Source organism: Symphalangus syndactylus, chromosome 16, assembly GCF_028878055.3.
Source record: "Symphalangus syndactylus isolate Jambi chromosome 16, NHGRI_mSymSyn1-v2.1_pri, whole genome shotgun sequence".
Taxonomy (NCBI): Eukaryota; Metazoa; Chordata; class Mammalia; order Primates; family Hylobatidae; genus Symphalangus; species Symphalangus syndactylus.
Window position 1 is genome coordinate 69,901,175 of NC_072438.2, and position 21,373 is coordinate 69,922,547.

The window sequence follows — 21,373 nt, forward strand, 5'->3', positions numbered from 1 at the left end:
ATCATTCTACTTGCCAGGAGGGGTAATCGATATATAGTACAGCTATTTCTTCTTCTTATTTTTTGGTACAGCCATTTCTTATCAAGTTCTTAAACCTGTTAAGTGATCAACTTTACTAAATGAATGGATAATATTTTATATATATATATACACATACACATATATAATTTAAAACAAAATTTCAATGTATATATAAAATCAAAATATAAAATTTTATATATATAATTATATTATGTATCATTCTATGTATGGAGTATATTTTATATAGAATTTTTATTTCTATAAATTTTGTTTGTTTTATTTATATAATTTATTAAACATATAGAATATTTAATACTGATCATACTATGTGTATATTTATAATTTACCAGTTGAATAATTTACAGAAAGAGTTAATGAATAACACTCTCATGAAACAAATAATCTGAAACTATAAGATGCTTAAAGCTAATTTTAAAAAGAAACTAATGCACACATTTAAAACAAAATACATCTGACTACTGAAAAGACCAAGAGCTTGACTCTACAGAATAGTCCGTGATAGCAATCTATTTATATACCTGTAATTTATCTTGTAACTCCTTATTGTGTAAGGTAAGGGAAGCAACTTTTGCTTGCAATAGGGAGAGAAGATCTTGTTGGTCAGCTTCAGAACTTATATCCAATAAGCTATCAGCACCTTGGGAAAGAGAAAGCCATTTAAAATAATATAAAACAATTAAACTCTTATTTCTCTAACCTGAGACAAATTCACTTCCTAGCCTAATCCAGTTCTTCTTCCTGGTCCTAATTATAAAACGCCCTAGCAGCTGGATGGGTGAACTAAAATTTTCATTTTATATAGAAAGGAAACTGGGGTTTCCTTACTGTGGTGTTGCTAGCACAATACTAGATACATGTGTATACAAGGCAATTCTGAAAATTGATGAATTTGGTCATGTATTTCCTATTCATTTGCTTAAGTGTCATATCTTGGTTGTTTTTGGTTCTTCCCTGTGCCTTGTAAGTCTCAGTTCTGTGAATCGTTTTAGAAATGTCTCTGGAATCTGGTTTATTTCTTTCCCCCTACCACTATTACTATAGTTCAGACTTTATCACCTTACTTGGAAACTCTGCAAACAGCTTCCCAACAAATCTCTGCCTCTCTCTTCTTCCCAGTGAAACTGTAGCCTGCACAGCAACGTCAGACCAGTCTTCCTAAAACATACTTCGTTTGGGTCATTCCTTTGGGTCAAGTGCTTTGTTTTCCCTCCAAAATTAATCTCCAAATTCCTTTATCTGGGTTCAGGCCCCTATGATTTGGCCCCAGTCTACTTCTTCAGGTTCATGACACTGCTACTTTTCTAGATTCCTATTTTCCTTAGATTCATGGTTCCCATCACACCCTCTGCATTCTCAACACACAGCTGATTCTTTCATTCTTTATCCACAGGAATGCCCTGCAGAATCTCTCTGCCTAGAGAATTCTTAAGCATCATGTCAAACTTTGCCCAGTCCTTAAAGCATTCAATGACCACCCTGGCATGAAACTGTCTTCTCTTCTCTGAATCCCACAGTAATCCCTGTTGGTAAACCACAACTTTCTGACATCCTAATGATTATCATGTTGAAATTGCAACTTAAGGAGTGGTATTCAAGGTTCTCACTGAGATAGCAAACTTCCTCCAGAATGCAATGCAAGGTACTGCTTCCTTCGTCTAGAAAGTCCTACGAAAAGTATGTCAGCTGAACAAAACAATGTGCTTAGTGAAGTAACTGTGTGAATTTCTGGTCCAAACTTAGTATTATAATTACTTTTTGAGATGGAGTCTTGCTCTGTCACCCAAGCCGGAGTGCAGTGGCATGATCTCGGCTCATTGCAACCTCCACCTCCCAGATTCAAGTGATTCTCCTGCGTCAGCTTCCCAAGTAGCTGGGACTACAGGCATGCTCAATAATTAACTATTACATAAAATCTCAATAATTTTATGTAATAGCTAATTTTTGTATTTTTAGTAGAGACAGAGTTTTGCCACGTTGGCCAGGCTGGTCTTGAACTCCCGACCTCAGGTGATCTGCCCACCTCGGCCTCCCAAAGTGCTGGGATTACAGGTGTGGGCCACCATGCCCAGCTCAAACTCCTTAATTATTATAAGCTAGTAAATACTTTACCCACACTTTGAAAAGCACTGATCTAAATTTTTAATGCTATGCTTTTTATTTTCTCACAGCCATTTAATGCAAAGATGAAAACTTTAATCTTAACTTGGAAGAATGCAAAATGACCTTTCTTCATAGAAATCCTTGCTTCTCATCATAAGTCTGATGCCTAAATCACAGCTTTCTGAGTTTCCTTGACATGAAGTCTGGTGAGTGTGGAATAAACTAGGGAATTAGGAGCATAAATGCAATTCTAAGAAATAAAAATTACTTCTAAGATATAGTGAATGGTTTTTAAAGTACCCAATGTAACATTTGTTTAGTTATATTAACATTGATCTCTTCCAGGAATTAGAAAGTTTAGTGTTTCTAGGGCTGGGTGTGGTGGCTCATGCCTATAATCCCAGCACTATGGGAGGCCAAGGTGGGAGGATCGCTTGAGCTCAGGAGTTTGAGACCAGCCTGGGCAATACAGTAAGACCCCAATCTCTAAAATAAATCAATAAATACATAAATAAAAAATATTTCTAAGTTCTGCAAATTAAAGGCTCCAAACACCTATGAAATACACAACAGATTAAGACACTGAATGCTGGAGCAAAAGCGGATCTTTGAAATCGTCTCTTCTACATTTTAAATGGATTCTGAAGATATTATGTTACATTCTTAAAGGGTAAATTCTTAGGAGGCACTCTTATAAGAGACAAAATGAATTAAACCCTATGATCATAAAGACAATATGATTACATATGACTTCATGAACATTCTTGTCTTTGCGTGTGTCTACTTGAAATCCAAAGTAGAAAAGTTAGATGGGGACAGTCACGGAGGTGGCATGGTGGATTCTCCCTTCATGAAATAATGTGCTGCTCAGCTGCAAAGAGTGGGTTTAGCAGACAGCAGAAGCCTATGGACCTCATCTGAACATAATATTTTTAAATACGTAAGATAAAATATATAGGCTACAGTAACTTAAGAGCTTATTTGGTAATAATAACAAGATCTGGCAGCAGGTCTAATAACTGCCATAATTTTTAGTAGCAATATTGTAAATATTTCAAGATATCTGCAATAACAGTAAGGTGACAGGAATTCTCTTGGTGACAGAATCACTGGTCTGCTAATACGACTGAGGCTTATTCCCTGTACTCATAAATGAAGGAACTGCTAACATGCAGTTTGGGACAAATGAAAATAAAGATGTATTTTTCAAAATTCAAATTCAGAGACTCTTTAAAATGCAGGTGAAGAAGGCATCCTGAAGTACAGAGCGCTTCAGCTTGTGCGTTACTGGCAGCTCTGGACATGCTGGCTCGTGACATTTTTACACAGTACCCCAGCTTGGCTTTTGCTCTCTTTAAATGGACATGAAATAGTTTGGTTGAAGGAAAAAAAACCAAAAAACAGATCTTCCTTATCTTACCTGTAGTACTGTCACTTAGTCTGTCTTTGTTTTCTCGTATAGAACTGATCTCAGCCTATTGAAACACAAAAATGACTTAAAGAACATTTCTCAATGTAACATTGCACGAAAGAATCAAGCAGACTTTCCTCCTTGAGCTTATGCAGAGCAGATCTGGTATTATCCTACGAGAAAAGCAGCTAGAAAATCTCAAAGAAAGAAGATATTTTAAGCTATAAATGAGTAAAAGTGACAATTATCTACTAAGTTTAATTTCTAAAACTTTAGAAGTTCCAGAGGGTATATTCTCTAAATATTTTTCAGAAGTTTCATTTAGTGAGTACAATGCAAATATATTTAAGATTACAATAATTTTATGTAATTGCTAATTTACTGAGTTATGTACTAAAAACTGAGATGGCAAATACTGCTTTCATAATGAAGTCAAAGAGAAGTTCTATATGTATGCATTATACATTGATTGAAATATTTTAAAGCAGATTTTTTAGCTTTATCATTTTATAAGTTATCTGCTATTAAAGTTATTATTAACTTTTCTAAGGGAAATGGTAATAAATATCATACGGTCTCAGATTGGCAATAGATTCCCTAAAGATTTTCTCTAATCCTTTGTCCCTGAATGTCTGTTAATATACTGTTAAAATTCTTGGAATTTCAAAGCCACGATCTCATTTCAAAACATTACAGTGACTTGCTAAAAATTACAATGTGGCATCCGAATGAGCCAGTCAATTATAAGAGAATTTTTCAGCAGAGATACCTTTGTGAAAGCCCAAATGCTAAATAATAAAGTAGCTTATTTTTAGTTAAGTGCTTATCTTTACAAAAAGCAGTCCTTTCACTTTTATAACAAATTTACTTGTTTTTATATTTTCCACTATATAACACATAATAAACTGCATCCAGCTAAGTTTACACCTTGAAGAGGTTTTGACAGATGTATACCTATGGAACCAACACTATAGTCAAGATAATCTGTTCATTGTGCCTAAAAGTTTCTTCATGCCTCGTTACAACCAGTCCTTGCCCACATCATTCCTAGGCAACCACAACTCTTTTTCTTACATTTCTTAGAGTTCCTATAAATGGAATGTCATCCTGTATGAATTTTTTGGTGGCTGGCTTCTCTCAGCATGATGACTTTACAGATTCAACTATGATGTTACTTGCACTACAGTTCATTCCTCTTTATTGGCAGATAATATTTCATTATATGGGTATATCTCATTATCTTTATTCTCTTGTTCATGGACATTTGGATTGCTTCCAATTTGGAGAGGTTGTGAATAAAGCTGCTACAAACATTTGCATACAAGATTGTGTCTAAACATATAATTTCATTTATTTTGGTAAACACCTATGAGGGGATGGCTGGATCATATATTAGGTTTATATTTAACTTTATTGAAACTTCCAGCTTTCCAAACTGGTAATAGTTATACCATTTTAGATTCCCACTAGCAGGAAATGGAGTTCTAGTTCTGCCACATCCTCAATCCTCACTTGGTAGTTTCAGTCTTTTTAAATTTTAGCCATTTTAAATAGACATCACTTTTTCTTTTCTTTTTTTTTTTTTTGAGATGGAGTCTCTGTCGCCCAGGCTGGAGTGCAGTGGCGCAATGTTGGTTCACTGCAACCTCCGCCTCCCGGGTTCAAGCGATTCTCCTGCCTCACCTTCCCAGTAGCTGGGACTACAGGCGCGTGCCACCACACCCGACTAATTTTTTGTATTTTTAGTAGAGATGGGCTTTCACTGTGTTAGCCAGGATGGTCTTGATCTCCTGACCTCATGATCCACCCGCTTAAGCCTCCTGAAGTGCTGGGATTACAGGCTTGAGCTGTGAGCCACCAAGCCTGGCCTAGATATCACTTTTTTCTCCTTCCTAAGCTAACATAGGAATAAATGTCACTTTTTATCTTGGTTTTTTTGTTTTTTCAGAAATGACAGTCTGTTATACTCTACCTCTGAAAAATCATGATTTGTGATATTATTCTTTGGATTGCGTTGCTTCTTTGAGGCACAGTCATATCAGAAGATATTATCGTACTAACTGTAAGAGTATAGTTGCCTTGTCTTACATAGAAATTCATCTGAAGAGTTTATTAGTAAAGTCTAAAGTGAGGGAAATGATAAGTTGATAGAATCTGTTTCAGATTAATGTGTATCCAAGTTAAAAGAAAACATCTTTAGTAATTCTAAATAAGGGAAAGTAAGTAAATATAAAATATTGAAATTTCATGTTGACAATTATAAATTTTATTTCCCCCCTGAAGACAGTTTCTCAGTATGTTAGATAAACAGATATTAAATGGAAATATCCTCCCACTTCCTTAAAATGTTTTCCAACCACAAATCTACAGAACCAGGTGGATAAGACCTAATGGATTTTCTAACATTTGTAAAATAAATACATATTACTTTTATAGTCAGGAAAAAAACTAACTATACAATTCTCAGTAAGACAACAGAGATTAACACAAGTTTCTGTCTCTTTGATTGGAATTAATATAAACTTAATTGGGTAAGAAGACTGGTTATCTAGTAAGTTCTTATCTTTGTCTCTTTTTAAAAAAACTTTAGCACTTTGTATTCGGAGCAATTTAAGATTTACAAAAAAGTTGCAAGATAGAAACCTTCACTTATTTCTCCTAATGTTTACAACAGATGTAGCCATTATACATTTATCAATTGGTAAATTACTACTATCTAAATTACAGCTTTATTCAAATTGTGCCAGTTTTTCGAATAATGGCCTTTTTCTGTCCCAGGATCCAATCTAGAATATTTCATTATAAATAGAGAAGTTCCTGAAATATAATTTTTGGCATTTCCTCAATATTCTGCATTCAGGAAAGAATGAGGAGAATAACAGGTAGAAGCTGGTAACTTCCACACCTTATTTTTGAAAAAGTTAATTTATTTTTTAGTTGACAAATAACAGTTGTATGTATTTATCATGTACATCATGATGGCTGCAAATACTTACATAATGTGAAATGGCCATGGAGCTAATTAATCTCACACACTTATCATTTTTTGTGATGAAAACACTTAAAATCTACTCTCTGAGTGATTTTCAGAATCCACTGCGTTGTTGTTAACTATAGTCACCATGTCGTACCATGGATCTCTTGAACTTATTCCTTTTATCTGGATGAAATGTTGTATCCTCTAGCCAACATCTCCCCAATACCTCCCACCACTCCCCCAATTATCATTCTACTCTCTGCTTCTATGGGTTCAACTTTTTTAGATTCCATATAAGTAAACTTTGTCCCTGCTCCCCACCATAAGACACTCGCTCTGTCGCCCACACTGGAGTGCAGTGGCCCGATCTTGGCTCACTGCAACCTCTGCCTCCTGGGTTCAAGTAATTCTCCTGCCTCAGCCTCCTGAGTAGCTGGGACTACAGGCACCTGCCACCACGCCCAACTAATTTTTGTATTGTTTTTTCTTTTTTTTTTTTGAGACGGAGTCTCGCCCTGTTGCCAGGCTAGAGTGCAGTGGCGCGATCTCGGCTCACCGCAATCTCTGCCTCTTGGGTTCAAGTGATTCTCCTGCAGCAGCCTCCTAAGTAGCTGGGATTAAAGGTGCGCACCATCATGCCCAGCTAATTTTTGTACTTTTAAGTAGAGACGGGGTTTCACCATGTTGGGCAGGATGGTCTCGATCTCTTGACCTCGTGATCCACCTGCTTCAGCCTCCCAGTGCTGGGATTACAGGCGTGAGCCACCAGCCCCGGCCTAGTTTTTGTATTTTTAGTAGAGTTAGGGTTTCGCCTTGCTGGCCAAGCTGGTCTTGAACTCCTGACCTCAGGTGATCTGCCCACCTTGGCCTCCCAAAGTGCTGGGATTCCAGGTGTGAGCCACTGCACCCAGCCCTCTTGTCTCTTTTTTTTTTTTTAATGAAGAAAATCAATTATTGGTTTGTAAATTTAATTTATTCACTCAATTATTTTTTTAAAAATTTTAAATTATTATGGATACAAACTAGCTGTATCATTCTTGCTTTATGGGGTCCATGCCAGAAAAAATAATCAAGGGGTACTTTATGGTGAAAAGGTTGTGAACCAATGATTCAGAAGTATATTCTGTTTTTCCCAGTATTATATAACTTAAAGCAAGTCTATCATGTATCTTAAAATACAGTAACAAAACTGAATACAGAAAGGAAATACCTTGAAGGGTGGTTCAGCAAAAAATACTGATTCCTTTCCCGACAGTGGCGTCGAAGTTATTGATCTTGGGGAGGAGACATCACTCAACTAAAAAAGAAACAAAATGAAAATCATCAATAAAGAATGTATCTTCAAATTCCTCTTCTCCAGTGCCGAAGAATCAACCTGTTTAACCAATGCAATGAAATCTAACGGTAAGTATCCTTGGCATCAATTAATTCAAGGGTAGAATATTTTCAGTGCAGTTCAGCTACTTCAAATACTTTCTGAAAGTTTACAGAATATAACTTCGCTCCTATATTAGAATCACTTCTTAAAAAATCTATAAAACTTCTATTGCAGGTTAAGAATATTAATAAGTATGCTAACATACATTTAAAAAATACTTATGAGATGAACTATTCCTCCCTATTTAAATATGGATTATTCTCTTCATGGCCTATGAATTTTTAAATAACAAATCTCGATATGTTTTACCTGCCATTACATAGATTACCTTGCTTCCTCCTCTATGCAATGGTCACTATAAAGCTCAGAAATGAAAACTACTTTTAATATTAGCCAACCTTAAAAGCAATTAGAAAGGCAAATATATTTTAGCAATGTTTTAAGAAACTAACTGAAATTCATTTTCAACTAATTGCCTCACTGGCCACTCATTCTCCCACTCCTTACTAGATCTTTTAACAGAAGGAATGAAAAATAAATTGAACTTATCTTAAGGGAAAGTTTCTGTGATAAGATTTTGAGAAATTTCCTTGAGACTTTTCAAAAAGAGTCTACTCCATTCTACTGTTTTTTTAAAAATAGATAAGAATCAACATTATTTCCATACTAATCATCAAAATCCTTCTTACCACAATTTGTAATTTAAAACTGCTAAGGAAAATTTTAAATATGCACTTAAAGGTCAGTTCTAAAACATTCCTTTTTGGCCTAAACAAAATGACAAATTTATGGCTTTCTTGTGGTGCGTTTATTGATTGTTGGTTTGCTTTTGTTTTTACCTGGGTAGGACTCATAGGAGGTGGTGGAGCTTTGCGTTTTTTTGGAGTTCCACTTCTTTCTGAGCTTATTTTAGAGACTTGGTCATGCTGAAAGTTATCACAGTCCAAAGAATGGAGGTGGGTTAGTTTGGTTAGTAAAGTCTGGGCAAGTAGCTTTATCAAACACATGAGAAAAACCTCAAAAGTTCATGCATTTCTTACTTTATCAAAATCTGAAATCTGCTACCAACATAAAAATAAATAATATGCATGCGCAAGTATTCTCCTAGCAGCCCGTGCTTTAATAGCAAGAAAATAAAAACACATGAGCCAAAACCAGATTAGGTTGGTGTGGAGAACTGGGAAAGTAGAGGTTGAGGTCTACTACAACTTAGAATCCAGAATACAATCATAGTCAGCTTTCTGTATTAATGAAAAGCAATGGTATCTCCCACACATCTGCATTACTTCCATTCCTTTTTTTAAAGACTATAAATATGAGGGAAAGGGATAACTTCATTTTTGAAGGTTACTGATAAGTAATACAGTTAGCACATAAATTCAGTATTGAGTATTTGCTGTTTATGATTTCTTCAAGAACGTAGATGTGTAAATAAATAAACAACCAAACATATACTGTTCGTCAAAAAAAAAGATAGTGACAATATATTTTTAGAAAAAAACTACACAATAACAGGGCAAACTCAATTTCTACTTTGTGTAACACTACATGACATTCTAGAAAAACCCTAATTAAAAGAAAAGGCTAAATTCTCTTATTTTCATTAAATAGCTAACATTTTCTGGCTGTAGCTCTGTAGCTCATGTGATATTACAAGTATTTAAAACAGTGTTATTCAGTCACAGAGTTTAAGCCACATCAAACATTTTCACACCAATAGGAAGTATGAGTTAGTACATTTCAGAAAAAGATGAACATATAAGTAGCAAGTTTAAAGTTACATGCTTTTGAAATAAAGCAAATTATTAAGGAAACCTTTACCACCTTTTTTTTTTTTGAGATGGAGTTTCACTCTTGTTGCCCAGGATGGAGTGCAATCGCGCAATCTCAGCTCACTGCAACCTCCGCCTCCCAGGTTCAAGTGATTCTCCTGCCTCAGCCTCCCGAGCATCTGGGATTACAGGCATGCGCCACCATGCCCGGCTAATTTTGTATTTTTAGTAGAGGCGGGGTTTCTCCATGTTGGTCAGGGTGGTCTTGAACTCCCGACCTCAGGTGATCCGCCAGCCTCGGCCTCCCAAAGTGCTGGGATTACAGGCGTGAGCCACCGGCCTGGCAACCTTTAACACCTTATAACAATGACTCATTTATTCAAAGATATTTCAGTCCCTAAGTATTTTCAATATAGTCTTTATTACTTTACTAGTGGACCAGAGGGGTTAAATCTGAACATTTTTAAATTCCCACAAGCATAAATGAAACATAAAAGCCTCCCCCAAAGATAAATACCTGCTTTGGTTTTGTTGGGGTCTTTAAATCTATAGAAGAAAAAGTGAAAAAAAGAACTATAAGAAGCATAACGATTCATATTCACTTTGGGTGGGGGGATACACACACATACACCATATACAATATTTATTAACACTCCATTTTTCTGCAAGAATATGTTTAAAAGAATAATAAAATGTATCATATTGCACACATTCCTTTATCCTTTGGGGAAAATGGAGTGGATAAACTTAAAACAACATTGGCTATTTTCTTTTACATACCAGCATCCTGAGAGATTTTTGATAATAGAAGGCTTTGAATTCCTGCATTTTCTGAGAGTTTGGAATAATGTAAGGCATTGTGTCCAAGAGAATCTACAAGGTTTAGGTCTGCACCCTTTTTAATTAAGGCTTCCACAACGTTAGAGCTGCCAATCTCGCAGGCCAGCATGAGAGCAGTTCTAAAGGAAAAAAGAGACACAAAATTAGTACTAAGAGAACGTAAAAAGTCTTTCTTGGGAAATCAGTTGTCTTCAAAAAAGAGAAAAGAAGATTAAGTGCAGTTAAACCTTTATTACACTTAATCTTCGGAGAATTCGAAGTGGAATGCAATCAAGATGAAATTAGGTGTTTTTTTTTGTTTTGTTTTAAACTACAGATTAAATCAAAACATTAAACCACATTTAGTCAAACAACATAATCTTCTACACTATTTAGCACAATATGATGGGATTTAATATGACTGGCATGAATCGTGTTTTACCTCAAGCATTTTAAATACCATATATATTTCTAAGAGCATTTCTCCAAAACAACCAATAGGTTTATTTTATTTTGCATAGGAAGTCACAGGACATTGTTTATTCACATTAGCATTTAATAGTCTCCTCACAGACTTAGCCAGCAATGATGTCTGCAGATGTCTGGGGAAAATTGCTTTAAAGTCAACATAGATTCTTGATTATCAGAAACAGTAGAACTTTAAAAAGGTAAGAAGTTAAAAATCCCTTATAACAAATGATCCAAAATATAGCTGTGATATTTTGAAATACCCTCAGAATGTGGATATCACTGAAGTCACATGATTTCTGCCTAATTCTGGAGTACCTTCCACTTTTGTTCCTGGAATTGACATCTGCTCCGTGATCCAGGAGAAAGTGACAGATCTCACTGTGACCATTTTGTACAGCAAGAAGCAGCGGTATATTCCCATCCTAGGAGACAAATTCAGATTTAGATTTTACCTCAGGCACAAAATGCCAGAAGTGCAAAAGTCAGCCCCTGTTTTTTGCACATTTTTCTCCTGACTTGGACTGCTGATCTAATATCTGGTCCATCCTGATATTCTGTACCCCTATAGAGTCACAATTGTATGTTGGCACAACTCTTGTTATGGAATTTTACTGAATGCTAGCTTTTACATAGGAGCTCCAGCTTCTTGCGGCTGCTTGTGCCCTTGGCTATCACTGTTTGGGTGATTGTGAGAGAGGGCAGAACACAAAGTGTGTAAAGGCTCAAGGCAAGTGTACTGGGTATACTGAGGGATGGTGCTGGAGAAAGGAAGGGCGTGTCTCCGCACGACACCAGAAGATCCCACTGCCCTGTAGGCAGCTTATTCCCAGTGCACTAATCATTATATATCCTGCCATTCCACTTTTACCAGAAAGTGTACCCTTTAGTAATCTTGCTATGTATCAAAATATAACATAAATTAAGAGCCTATGTCTGTTACTAACACATGACTAGATAAAGAAATGGATAGAAAGAATAATTATGTCATGACAATTGCAACCCCTTTGGGAAAAAGGAAATCTAGGTCTCCAACTCATATACAAACTATGTCAGGTGGATTAAGCATTTAAACATTACAATATAAAACAAATGAAGAAAAATACTAGAAGAATATACATAAGTATTTTCTGTAATCTTAGGTCTGACACAAACCATAAAGAGAAGCTGTTATTTTGTTTTTTTTCTGGAATATACCCTATAAATCCATTGAGAGTTGAGTTTTAAGGTAGAAGCATTCAATAGGCAAAGGGAAAAGATGTTACAATATATCCAACTATTTAAAAATACAAGTGCTGCTTAAAGATTGAGTGTTGTCATAAAGAATTTCAGACAGATTTCTGGGCACTATCTCTGTGAAGTTATACTACTTTCTGCTTAGGAAGTACTGAACTTCAAGGAATATGAATTTATTTACAGATTCCATTTAGTCACTTCACAGTATCTCCATCAAATATAAGTGTATGCATGTTAGTTCTCATGCTGCAACATGAAATATAACCCCATGACATAACCATGTGATAGGTATATAAATTTATTCTCAAAGTAGCCTTGTGAAGTTAAAATAGCCTAATAGTGGTCTTCAAAGTTGGGAGATTCTAAGTAGAAGATATCCAAGGTGATAGATGGGGTGCAGAAAGAAAGTAGTAAAATTTCTATTTAGACTTATTTTTAAAAATCAAGAAATTAAGCTTTATTTGTAATTACATTGATGGTAGAAAACATGTATAGCCATAGAAATAAATATACCTATATAGGAAATATATGCTGCAAAATGTTTTATTAATGTTTTAGAAGCCAATTAACCTTCTTCCCAGTTTAGAAAAAAAAAAAAAAAAAGTGCAGCTCTCTGCCAGAGCTCATTTAATTTTATATAAACACACTATTTGAGGCTGAAGCAAATCTGACTGATTTTCAATGTGAAAATAAAATATAAAAACTGTTCCTGGAGTTATTTCTAAACAGAACTATATCAGAATCGTCTGAATCATCAGAATCATCTGTCTCAGAAAAATCGGATTCATCAAATGAATCTTCAGCCAGGAATTCTTTGAGAACGATGTCTAACATCACACATAGGAATGCTACGTCTTCTAGGATTTGACATTTTCAGCGATCGAGAATTACTATATTTTGTAAATGGAAATACCACTACTAAAAACAGAATGCTATAAATAGAATGATGTCTTTTGTTTCCAAAGTCAATATACTAGAGTGATGCGAAAATAGTAATAATAAAAATGAGATATTTCGTGGCAAAGTTATCTTGAGGTAAATGCTGTATCCCCAAACGCCACTGGTGAGTATTCTTGGAGCAAATGGGAAAAGGGTTAAGAATAATACATAAATCCATTTTGCAGAAGAGAATCTAGGTTGAAAAGCAATAGAATTTGCCCAATACTTAGTTGTCTAAAACAGGAGTACCCAACCCAGGGGCTGCAGATCAGTACCAGTCTGTGGCCTGTTAGGATCCGGCTGCACAGCGGGGAGTAAGTGGCAGGCGAGTGGGCATTACTGCCTATAAGATCAGCGGCAGTATTGGATTCTCATAGAAGCACAAACCCTATTGTGAACTGAGCACGCGAGGGATCTAGGTTGTGCACTCCAATGCCTGATGACCTGAGCTGCAGCAGTTTCATCCTGAAACCATCCCCACCCCTCCATGGAAAAATTATCTTCCCCAAAATCAGCCCCTGATGCCAAAAAGGTTGGGGACTGCTAGTCTAAAGTCTCAGTGACTCTAGAGGTATCCTACTGAGCTCTAGAAACCAGTGTCTACCTCTGCCTCTAGTGACCACCTGGTACTTACCAAATCTTTGAGGTTTATGGGGCTCTTGTGTTCACAGAGAATCTGCACAGCTTGAAGGCAGCCCTGCGCCGCTGGAGGAAGGAAAATATAAACACCACAGCCAATCACACAGTTATTCACAACCAGGGGTATCGGATACTTCAGGAAGGAAATGTTCATATTCTACCCACTCTACATATATTCACTCTAGTTGCATTGAAGAGAAATGGTATTAGGAAGGTTAAGAGTGAGGTGTTTAAAATTACTGCTTAATTTCAGAGTTATGCAGGCCTAAAGCCAGTGACTGCCAGTTGCCTTTAGGCAAATATTTGGCTCAGGTTTTCACAGGGCTTAGCTTTTCCACAACTAGCAATAAAACATATGTGTAAATCTAATCACTCATAGTTCAGTGTCAACGTTTGTCACTTGAAGTTGTGTAATCATACTAAACAAAATGTTAGTAAATAAAATTGACGGATGTTCATAATAATCCTCAAATTAGAAAGTCTGTATCACACATTACCTGAAATCTACAAATGCTTAGAATATCTCTTAGTTTAAAAATAAACCTTAAATTAGTTAAAATTTATTAATCGTGATAATTTTCAGTGGTTAGGTGGCAAAGCAATTGATGAATTCTAGGCATATGCCTCGGTAAAACTGTGTATGTTTTACAAACAGAGGAAAATGGGAATGTCTAGAAATGATGACAGAAAAGAGCACCAGGAATAGTATGGAAGGTTAATTGGCCTGAATAAGGAAAAAGAAAAGTTGGTGTTTCTAATGGCAGAAGAAGACAAATAGGAGAATGAAAGTTACCTGCATAATGTAAAGCTGTTTTCCCAGAGCTGTCAACACTTTCAGCTGGGCATTTAGACTATAAGAGAAAAATAAATACATCCATATAATAAAATACCCTGCACCAATTCTATTCAGTTCAGACTTTTCCTGCAAGGTTATGATGTGACTTATTAGGAAGACTATTAACTTAGATAAGCCCCAACTGCTGTGTTCCAGGGGCCTGTAGTCTCCTATGGGGAAGGAGACTCATGTCTTTGGGATGGGCAAACTCTTCTCTCCTTGCTGCTTCACCTGTCTGTTCCTCTCCTTCCCTCACCACTCCAGCACCCCACCAGCTAATAGACATGCTCTAGGCTCTCTCATCTTGATCCTATCTTTTCCCCCATCTCCTGCCCTTTCTGTCCCCCTTCACGAAACCAGCTTTCTCTTAAGGATTACCCACATGCGGTCCATGCACCCTCACCTCCATTCACTCCTGAAACCATTGCAGTTGGGTGTCCCCTCTCGAGTCCAAGGAGATGGCCTTGGTCAAGGTCACCAACAACCTTCATGTTTCCAATGACAATAAACATTTCTGTTCTCCTCTCTCCAACCTCTCAGCTCCTAGAGCCCTGCTTGGCTCATCTTACTCTGCTTTTCCTCTTGCGGCTCCTCCTCTAGCCAAACAGAAAACCTCAGGGCTCCTCAGTGTTCTTCCTCTAAGCTCTTTTCCCTGGTAAGCTCCTCCACACCCACAACCTGAAATATCATCTAGAAGAATGGACGCTAGTGACTCCCAAATGTGGAGATCCTAACAGTAACAGCAATAAGTGCCATGTTAAGTATTAGCTCTCACATGCCAGGCACTGTTCAAAGAACTGCTTTAGGTCCCCTAACAACACGAGGTAGATACTATCATTACTTCCACTTTCAGATGAAGAAACGGAGGCACAAAAAAGTTGATAATTTGCTCAAGTCACAGTAAATGGCAGAGCCAAGATTCAGACCCAGACAGGCTGGGCTAGGGCCTGTATTCTTACACACAACAGTTGTCGTCGTCAAGGGCTAGGCTTGATAACCCACTGCCTACTTCACATCTCTGCTCTGATGTCTTATTAGCATCTCAAAGGCCCAGCCAAAATCTCTGGCTTCCCCTCCCCCGTGCCCCAACTGCTCCTCCCTGACTACCTTCTCCATCAACAGCATCATCATCAGTCTAGACATTGAGCCAGAAACCAGCAACTCAGCTTTGATTCCTCCTCATCCTCCTCCCCCTTCCTCATCCCATATGTAGTGGACCACCATGTCCTGTCAATTTTTTTCTCCAAAACTCACCTCCAATCTACCCTCTTCCTTTTCTTGTTCCCAACATCCTTTTCTAGGACAGCATCTTCTCACCTGAACAGCTAAGGTGGCTTCCTGGCAGGTCTCCCCAGTTCTGCATTTTTCCCCTTTTTATCAATTCTCTAAACAATCAGAATTCTCTTCTAAAACTGTGACTCTCACTGTCTACTTAAAAGCCCCTCACAGTTCCATGCTGTACTTAGGATGAACTGCAGTCAAGCCCATCATGACATACAAGGCCCTGCATCCTGTGCTACTTTCCTCCTTACTTGCTCTGCCCCAGGCCCACACACTGGCTTTCTTCCCTCCCTGGCCAGCACCTTTCTGACCTCAGGTCCTTTGCATACATTGTTCCATTTGCTTAGAACGCTTTTCTTGTGGCTCTTTGCATCCTTGGGAGGTCTCAGCTTAAATATCACCTCCTTCACGAGGCCTTCCATGAACCTCCACCTCTGATTCCTCTCTTACAGTAACCCGTTAGCTTCCTTTTTACTGCTGTGCAATCTGTAATGTTTATTTGTGGATTGTTTACCAGACTGGGAGCCCCACTGGAATACGGGCTGCTGTTTGTCACTGCTTGACACGATGCACAGTGCCCCAGAAACACAGTATGAGAAAGGGCGGGAGGAATAGCTGAGGGTTCGGGGAGGGAGAGAGCTCGTTTGTTTTTTGTTGTTTTTTTGTTTGTTTTTGAGATGAAGTCTCGCCCTGTCACCCAGTGGCGAAATCTTGGCTTGCTGCAACCTCCGCCTCTCAGGTTCAAGTGATTCTCCTGCCTCAGCCTCTTGAGTAGCTGGGATTACAGGCATGTACCACCAGGCCCGGCCAATTTTTGTATTTTTTAGAAGAGATGGGGTTTCACCATGTTGGCCAGGCTGGTCACGAACTCCTGGCCTCAGGTGATCCACCCGCCTCAGCCTCCCAAAGTGCTAGGATTACAGGCGTGAGTCACTGCACCCCGCCTGAGAGCTTATTTGAATTTGAAGAATCTCAAAAGTCTCTATTTGTGCTCACTACCGTGAGAAGGAAGAACTTTACCTTGGTAGCCACTGGAGAGGGGAAATGGCTCCAGCAGACGGGCAATAAGAGCAAAAGCCTGGAGAGCCCAGGGAGATCCATAAATGCAGAGGGTATAGGAGTGGGGGGCAGCAGGAGGAAATGGGGATCACAGCACAGGGAGTCTGGGCTACTGAGACAAGAGGTGAAGAACTGGCTAGAGAGCAAAGAGGAACAGGACCTGGGAAAACAGCCCAACAGGAGGACACGGCTGAGGTTTTAACCACCATCCAGGAAGAAGAACAATCTGGATGGTTTGGCAGTGAGAGGAGGTAATAACACACTACCACACTAGTGAAATGTTTGCCCTTCCGTGGTAAGAAGAATGGAGATTAAGTTACGACTTACCATGCTTTGGCCTAATTTTAAAACAGCACAAGGAACTGTTTAAAGGCTTCAAAGATTCCGAAGAAAAACCAATCCATTTGCATAACCAGATATAAGATTACATGAGAGACTAGAATATCTGGTTCTTGCCCACGAGAACATCCAGCTTGTCAGGTTAATTCTTCCTTAAAATCAGAGTCAGATGCAAAGTCTGGATAGCCAAGCCAGAATGGGAATGGAGATTTCAAACATAAATCAATTACTTAAAAATTGAGGTAGGGCCAAGGATATGGAGGCAGAGTGCTTGAGCAATGATTTTCACTTATCCAGAGTGTCTGGTCCCAGAAGAGGCATGTCAGAAAAGTTCTATTTCAGTTGTCTTCAAAGGGAAGCCTCATAATACAACATTACAGACATTAATCTATTTTTCTTGAATTTAGCTTCAAAGATCTGTTAAGGTTAAGCATTCTTGGAACTGGCAATAGCTTGCATCATGTAACGCAAGACAAGAAGCTGTGTGATCAACAGCGCAGGACAAGTTGAAGAATGTGACCACATCTCTGCATTAGAATTTCAAAGCCAAATTAAAGCAAGATGCTGGGTCCCAAATAGTGCTTGTGAAGGCCAAGACAACAGTTCAACAGAACAGACAGTACAAGCAAACACGTATTTTATTGCTCTATGCTGTTCCTGAAAACAGCCAGTTTGCATTTTGACTGGCAACAACTGGATGTTACCGTATAGATGGCTATTGGGAATTCATTAAATATTAATCTTTAAAGATTTATGGAAGTCATCACTTTAAGGGATCGTTACAAACTTCCTGGCAAGATTATTGAACCAGGGAGTTGGCTGAAAATTATAAAGAAGAATAAAACCAAGGACTTAAACGAAACCCAAGAACTGAAGCTCATCAAGTTATATATGAGGAAATAATGGTTGAAATTTTGCTTCTCAAAGAAGAGCTGCATTCTACTGATGATTTCACAATACTAGGATACTGGAGATCCTGTATGGTAAGGATCTCCAACAGCTTAGAAATCATGTTTTAAAAACTTACACTATTCAGAGGGTGTAAGTCCTTCAGCAAAGAAAAGGAGGAACCAAATAAAGGGGAGAAAAAGGCTAGGTCCCAAAAGAAGACACTCCAATTTTGATTAGATCCTCTTCTCTGCCAGTGGAGTTGCTATGGAGACAATCTTCTCCTTGGCTATCATTTCAATCATGAAGCTTCTTAGGAAACACAGGACTGGGGACAGTATTTAAAGGAGTGTGTATGGAGGGTGTGTTTGTTCTTTCACAAATATGATTACTTTCGAATTGTAAAACCGACACATTTACAATTCTAAGTTGTCACCACCTTACCTGAAGGAGCTTCCTGATGCATTCATGGTGGCTGTTCTTGGCTGCGAGATGTAAGGCGCTGTGTCCTAAATGGATTTTTTCAAATAATAATTTTTTTTAAAAAGGCCACACTTTAAAAAAAATCTCTTTCTTATCTATGAGAAGACAGCTATAAGGAAATATATTGTTCTCCAAAAAAGACGGAACTGTGTGTTTTTGTTTTTGTTTTTGAGACAGGGTCTCACTCTGTCACCCAGGCTGGAGCGCAGTGACGCAATCATGGCTCTCTGCAGCCTCAACCTCCTGGGCTAAAGTGATCCTCCCACCTCAGCCTCCCAAGTAGCTGGGACTATAGCCTCCCAAGTAGCATGTCACCACACCTGGGTAATTTTTGTATTTTTTGTAGAGATGAGATTTCGCCACGTTGCGCAGGCTGACCTTGAACTCCTGAGCTCAAGCAGTCCTCCTGCCTTGGCCTCCCAAAGTGCTGGGATTACAGGCATGAGCTACTATGCCTGGGCTGGAACTGTTATTCTTGAGAGTAGGGAGAATCGAGCATCCCCCATCCCACCTACTGGATGACGTTCACAGGCTCCAACTGCTGTTCTCTTGGGGTGCGAAGCAGCTCCAGGCTAGACGCTTGCGGTGGACTCATGATAATGCAGCTCAGCAGCTCTGCTTTCAGCCGTCAATATGTTTGCCAAACATCCTGGGTCCACAAGAGCCATGCCAGGCTACACCCATCACAGGCTGAGGAATCCAGTGAAGGCAACCCACAAGCCAGCAGAATACATCAAAGATCCACACACTTCAGCCCCTACTCTTGACATCTCATTTCCCTCTCCTCTCAATGTACTCCAGCCCTGAATGGAAATTACCTGGAGTTTTCTGATTTTCAAAGTTCTTATATAGAAGAAGGGAGAGTTGTAAAATTCTCAATGAGGCCTTTCCTGACTTTCTCGTTTCAAATTCCAATTTCTCCGTAACTCTTTTACCCCTACTCCTTGCTTTATTTCTTTATCCTTCATAGCACTTAGCAGCTTCTGTCATTCCCTTTTACCTCTTTCTCTATACAGACGCACACTTATATAGTTAATTGTTTTTCCCCCTACAAGAATATAAGCTTGGTGAGGACAGACACCCCTGTTGATTCCCTGCTGTATCTCTAGTATGGACAACACTGCTGCTGCACAGTAGGCTCTTAATACATTTCTGTCCATTTGAATTAGAGGGTATGCTAATTTCAAATGTCTGGATTGGGGGACCTGGGGAGAGGGTCAGAGCAGAGGACCTGACCACTGCCAGATACCCCACCACACCTAGTAAACTCTTAATCCTGGATTTCCCAAGCTATTTGACCTAATATAACACCTGTAGATAACTCCCATACTTTAGGACATGTTTAAAGCACTTTCTCAACCTTAGCACCACTGACCTTATAAGCTGGACAATTGCTGTGGGTGGTTGTCCTATGCAGTACAGGGCGTTAGGCAGCATCGCTGACCTCTATCCACTAGAGGTCCAAATGTGACAATCAAACATGTCTCTAGAAATTGCCAAATGTCCCCTGGGGGGCAATGTCAAGCCCAGTTCATCAGAATCACTGACTTCGAGGAACAATTTCTTTTCTTTTTTTTTCCGAAGCCCAGGCTGGAGTGGAGTAGCACAAGCATGGCTCGCTATAGCCAAATCTCCTGATGTCAAGTGATCCTCCCACCTCAGACTCCCTAGTAGCTGGGACCAAGGTGGACGCCACCACACTTGGCTAAATTTTGGTAGAGCTGGGGGTCTCACTATGTTGCCCAGGCTAGTCTCAAACTCCTGTCCTCAAGCAATCCTCCTGCCTTGGCCTCACAAAGTGCAGGGATTACAGGCGTAAGCCACCATTCCCGGCCAACAACTTCTTTATAGGATGGTGGCCCAGGCCCCAAATACCTTTTTTTTTTTTTTTGAGAAAGTCTCACTGTCACTCAGGCTGGAGTGCAATGGCGCCATCTCAGCTCACTGCAACCTCTACCTCCCGGGTTCAAGTGATTCTCCTGCCTCAGCTTCCCAAGTAGCTGGGATTACACGTGCATGCCACCATGCCCGGCTAATTTTTGTATTTTTAGTAGAGACGGGGTTTCAGCATGTTGGCCAGGCTGGTCTCGAACTCCTGATCTCTGGTGATCCACCCACCTCGGCCTCCCAAAGTGCTGGATTACAGGCGTGAGCCACCCCGCCCGGCCCCATTTTTCTTTCTAAATCAGTCTTCAGTCTGTAACACTGACCAGAAATTCACTAATTAGAGAATCATATAGCTAGGAAACACTGTATTTAAAAACTAGTGGGCCATAGGGCTATCGTGAATGGCACAAAAATGTGTAAAGTCAAATGATCTGATTCCTTCTATTTTGAGTTCAGCTGTACGGAGAGATTTTTAGGGTAGGTGTGAGGGAGAGTTGTTTCATCAGCACAAGATACTGAGAGACAGGAATCCCTCTGTCCCCTCCCCATAAGGAGGAGGATGAACAAAATTTAAAAATGAAGGAAGAGATATTCTTGGAAGTAAGAAGACAAAGATTTTCTCTTCCTCCTCCTCCTGTTATATTCTATGAGATCCCTCCTTCCAGAGTGTATGAAGTGTAACTGTGTATGAGTTTAGTTACATGATGCATTAAATAGGCTTTGGTGGAGTAGCTTGGCCCTCCAACCATCACTTATACCACTGTTTCTATGGACAAGCACATTCTGAGTTTTAAACAAATGCCTTACAAATGAAGTTTTG

General features: G+C 38.8%; 1 protein-coding gene and 1 long non-coding RNA gene across 7 annotated transcripts in view; one reads left to right on the forward strand and one right to left on the reverse strand.

Moving 5' to 3' along the window:
- The window catches only part of LOC129465047 (uncharacterized), a 30,819-nt gene extending 17,157 nt beyond the window's left edge, over window positions 1-13,662 (forward strand). The window contains exons 2-5 of the long non-coding RNA XR_008651849.2: window positions 2,211-2,348; window positions 7,786-7,934; window positions 11,062-11,167; window positions 12,919-13,662. This is a non-coding gene — a long non-coding RNA (uncharacterized lncRNA). The remainder of the gene's footprint in view (window positions 1-2,210; window positions 2,349-7,785; window positions 7,935-11,061; window positions 11,168-12,918) is intronic.
- RAI14 (retinoic acid induced 14) overlaps window positions 1-21,373 on the reverse strand; it is a 179,524-nt gene that overhangs the window by 10,491 nt on the left and 147,660 nt on the right. For 5 of the 6 annotated variants that reach the window (XM_055246698.2, XM_055246700.2, XM_055246699.2 and 2 more), the window contains 10 exons: window positions 18,628-18,692; window positions 14,575-14,632; window positions 13,777-13,847; window positions 11,286-11,392; window positions 10,461-10,639; window positions 10,198-10,226; window positions 8,748-8,834; window positions 7,741-7,827; window positions 3,563-3,617; window positions 561-679 (listed from right to left, as the gene is read on the reverse strand). In XM_055246698.2, coding sequence (XP_055102673.1) covers window positions 561-679; window positions 3,563-3,617; window positions 7,741-7,827; window positions 8,748-8,834; window positions 10,198-10,226; window positions 10,461-10,639; window positions 11,286-11,392; window positions 13,777-13,847; window positions 14,575-14,632; window positions 18,628-18,692 — 857 coding nt within the window. The remainder of the gene's footprint in view (window positions 1-560; window positions 680-3,562; window positions 3,618-7,740; window positions 7,828-8,747; window positions 8,835-10,197; window positions 10,227-10,460; window positions 10,640-11,285; window positions 11,393-13,776; window positions 13,848-14,574; window positions 14,633-18,627; window positions 18,693-21,373) is intronic. The other variant, XM_055246705.2, reaches the window with a different exon arrangement.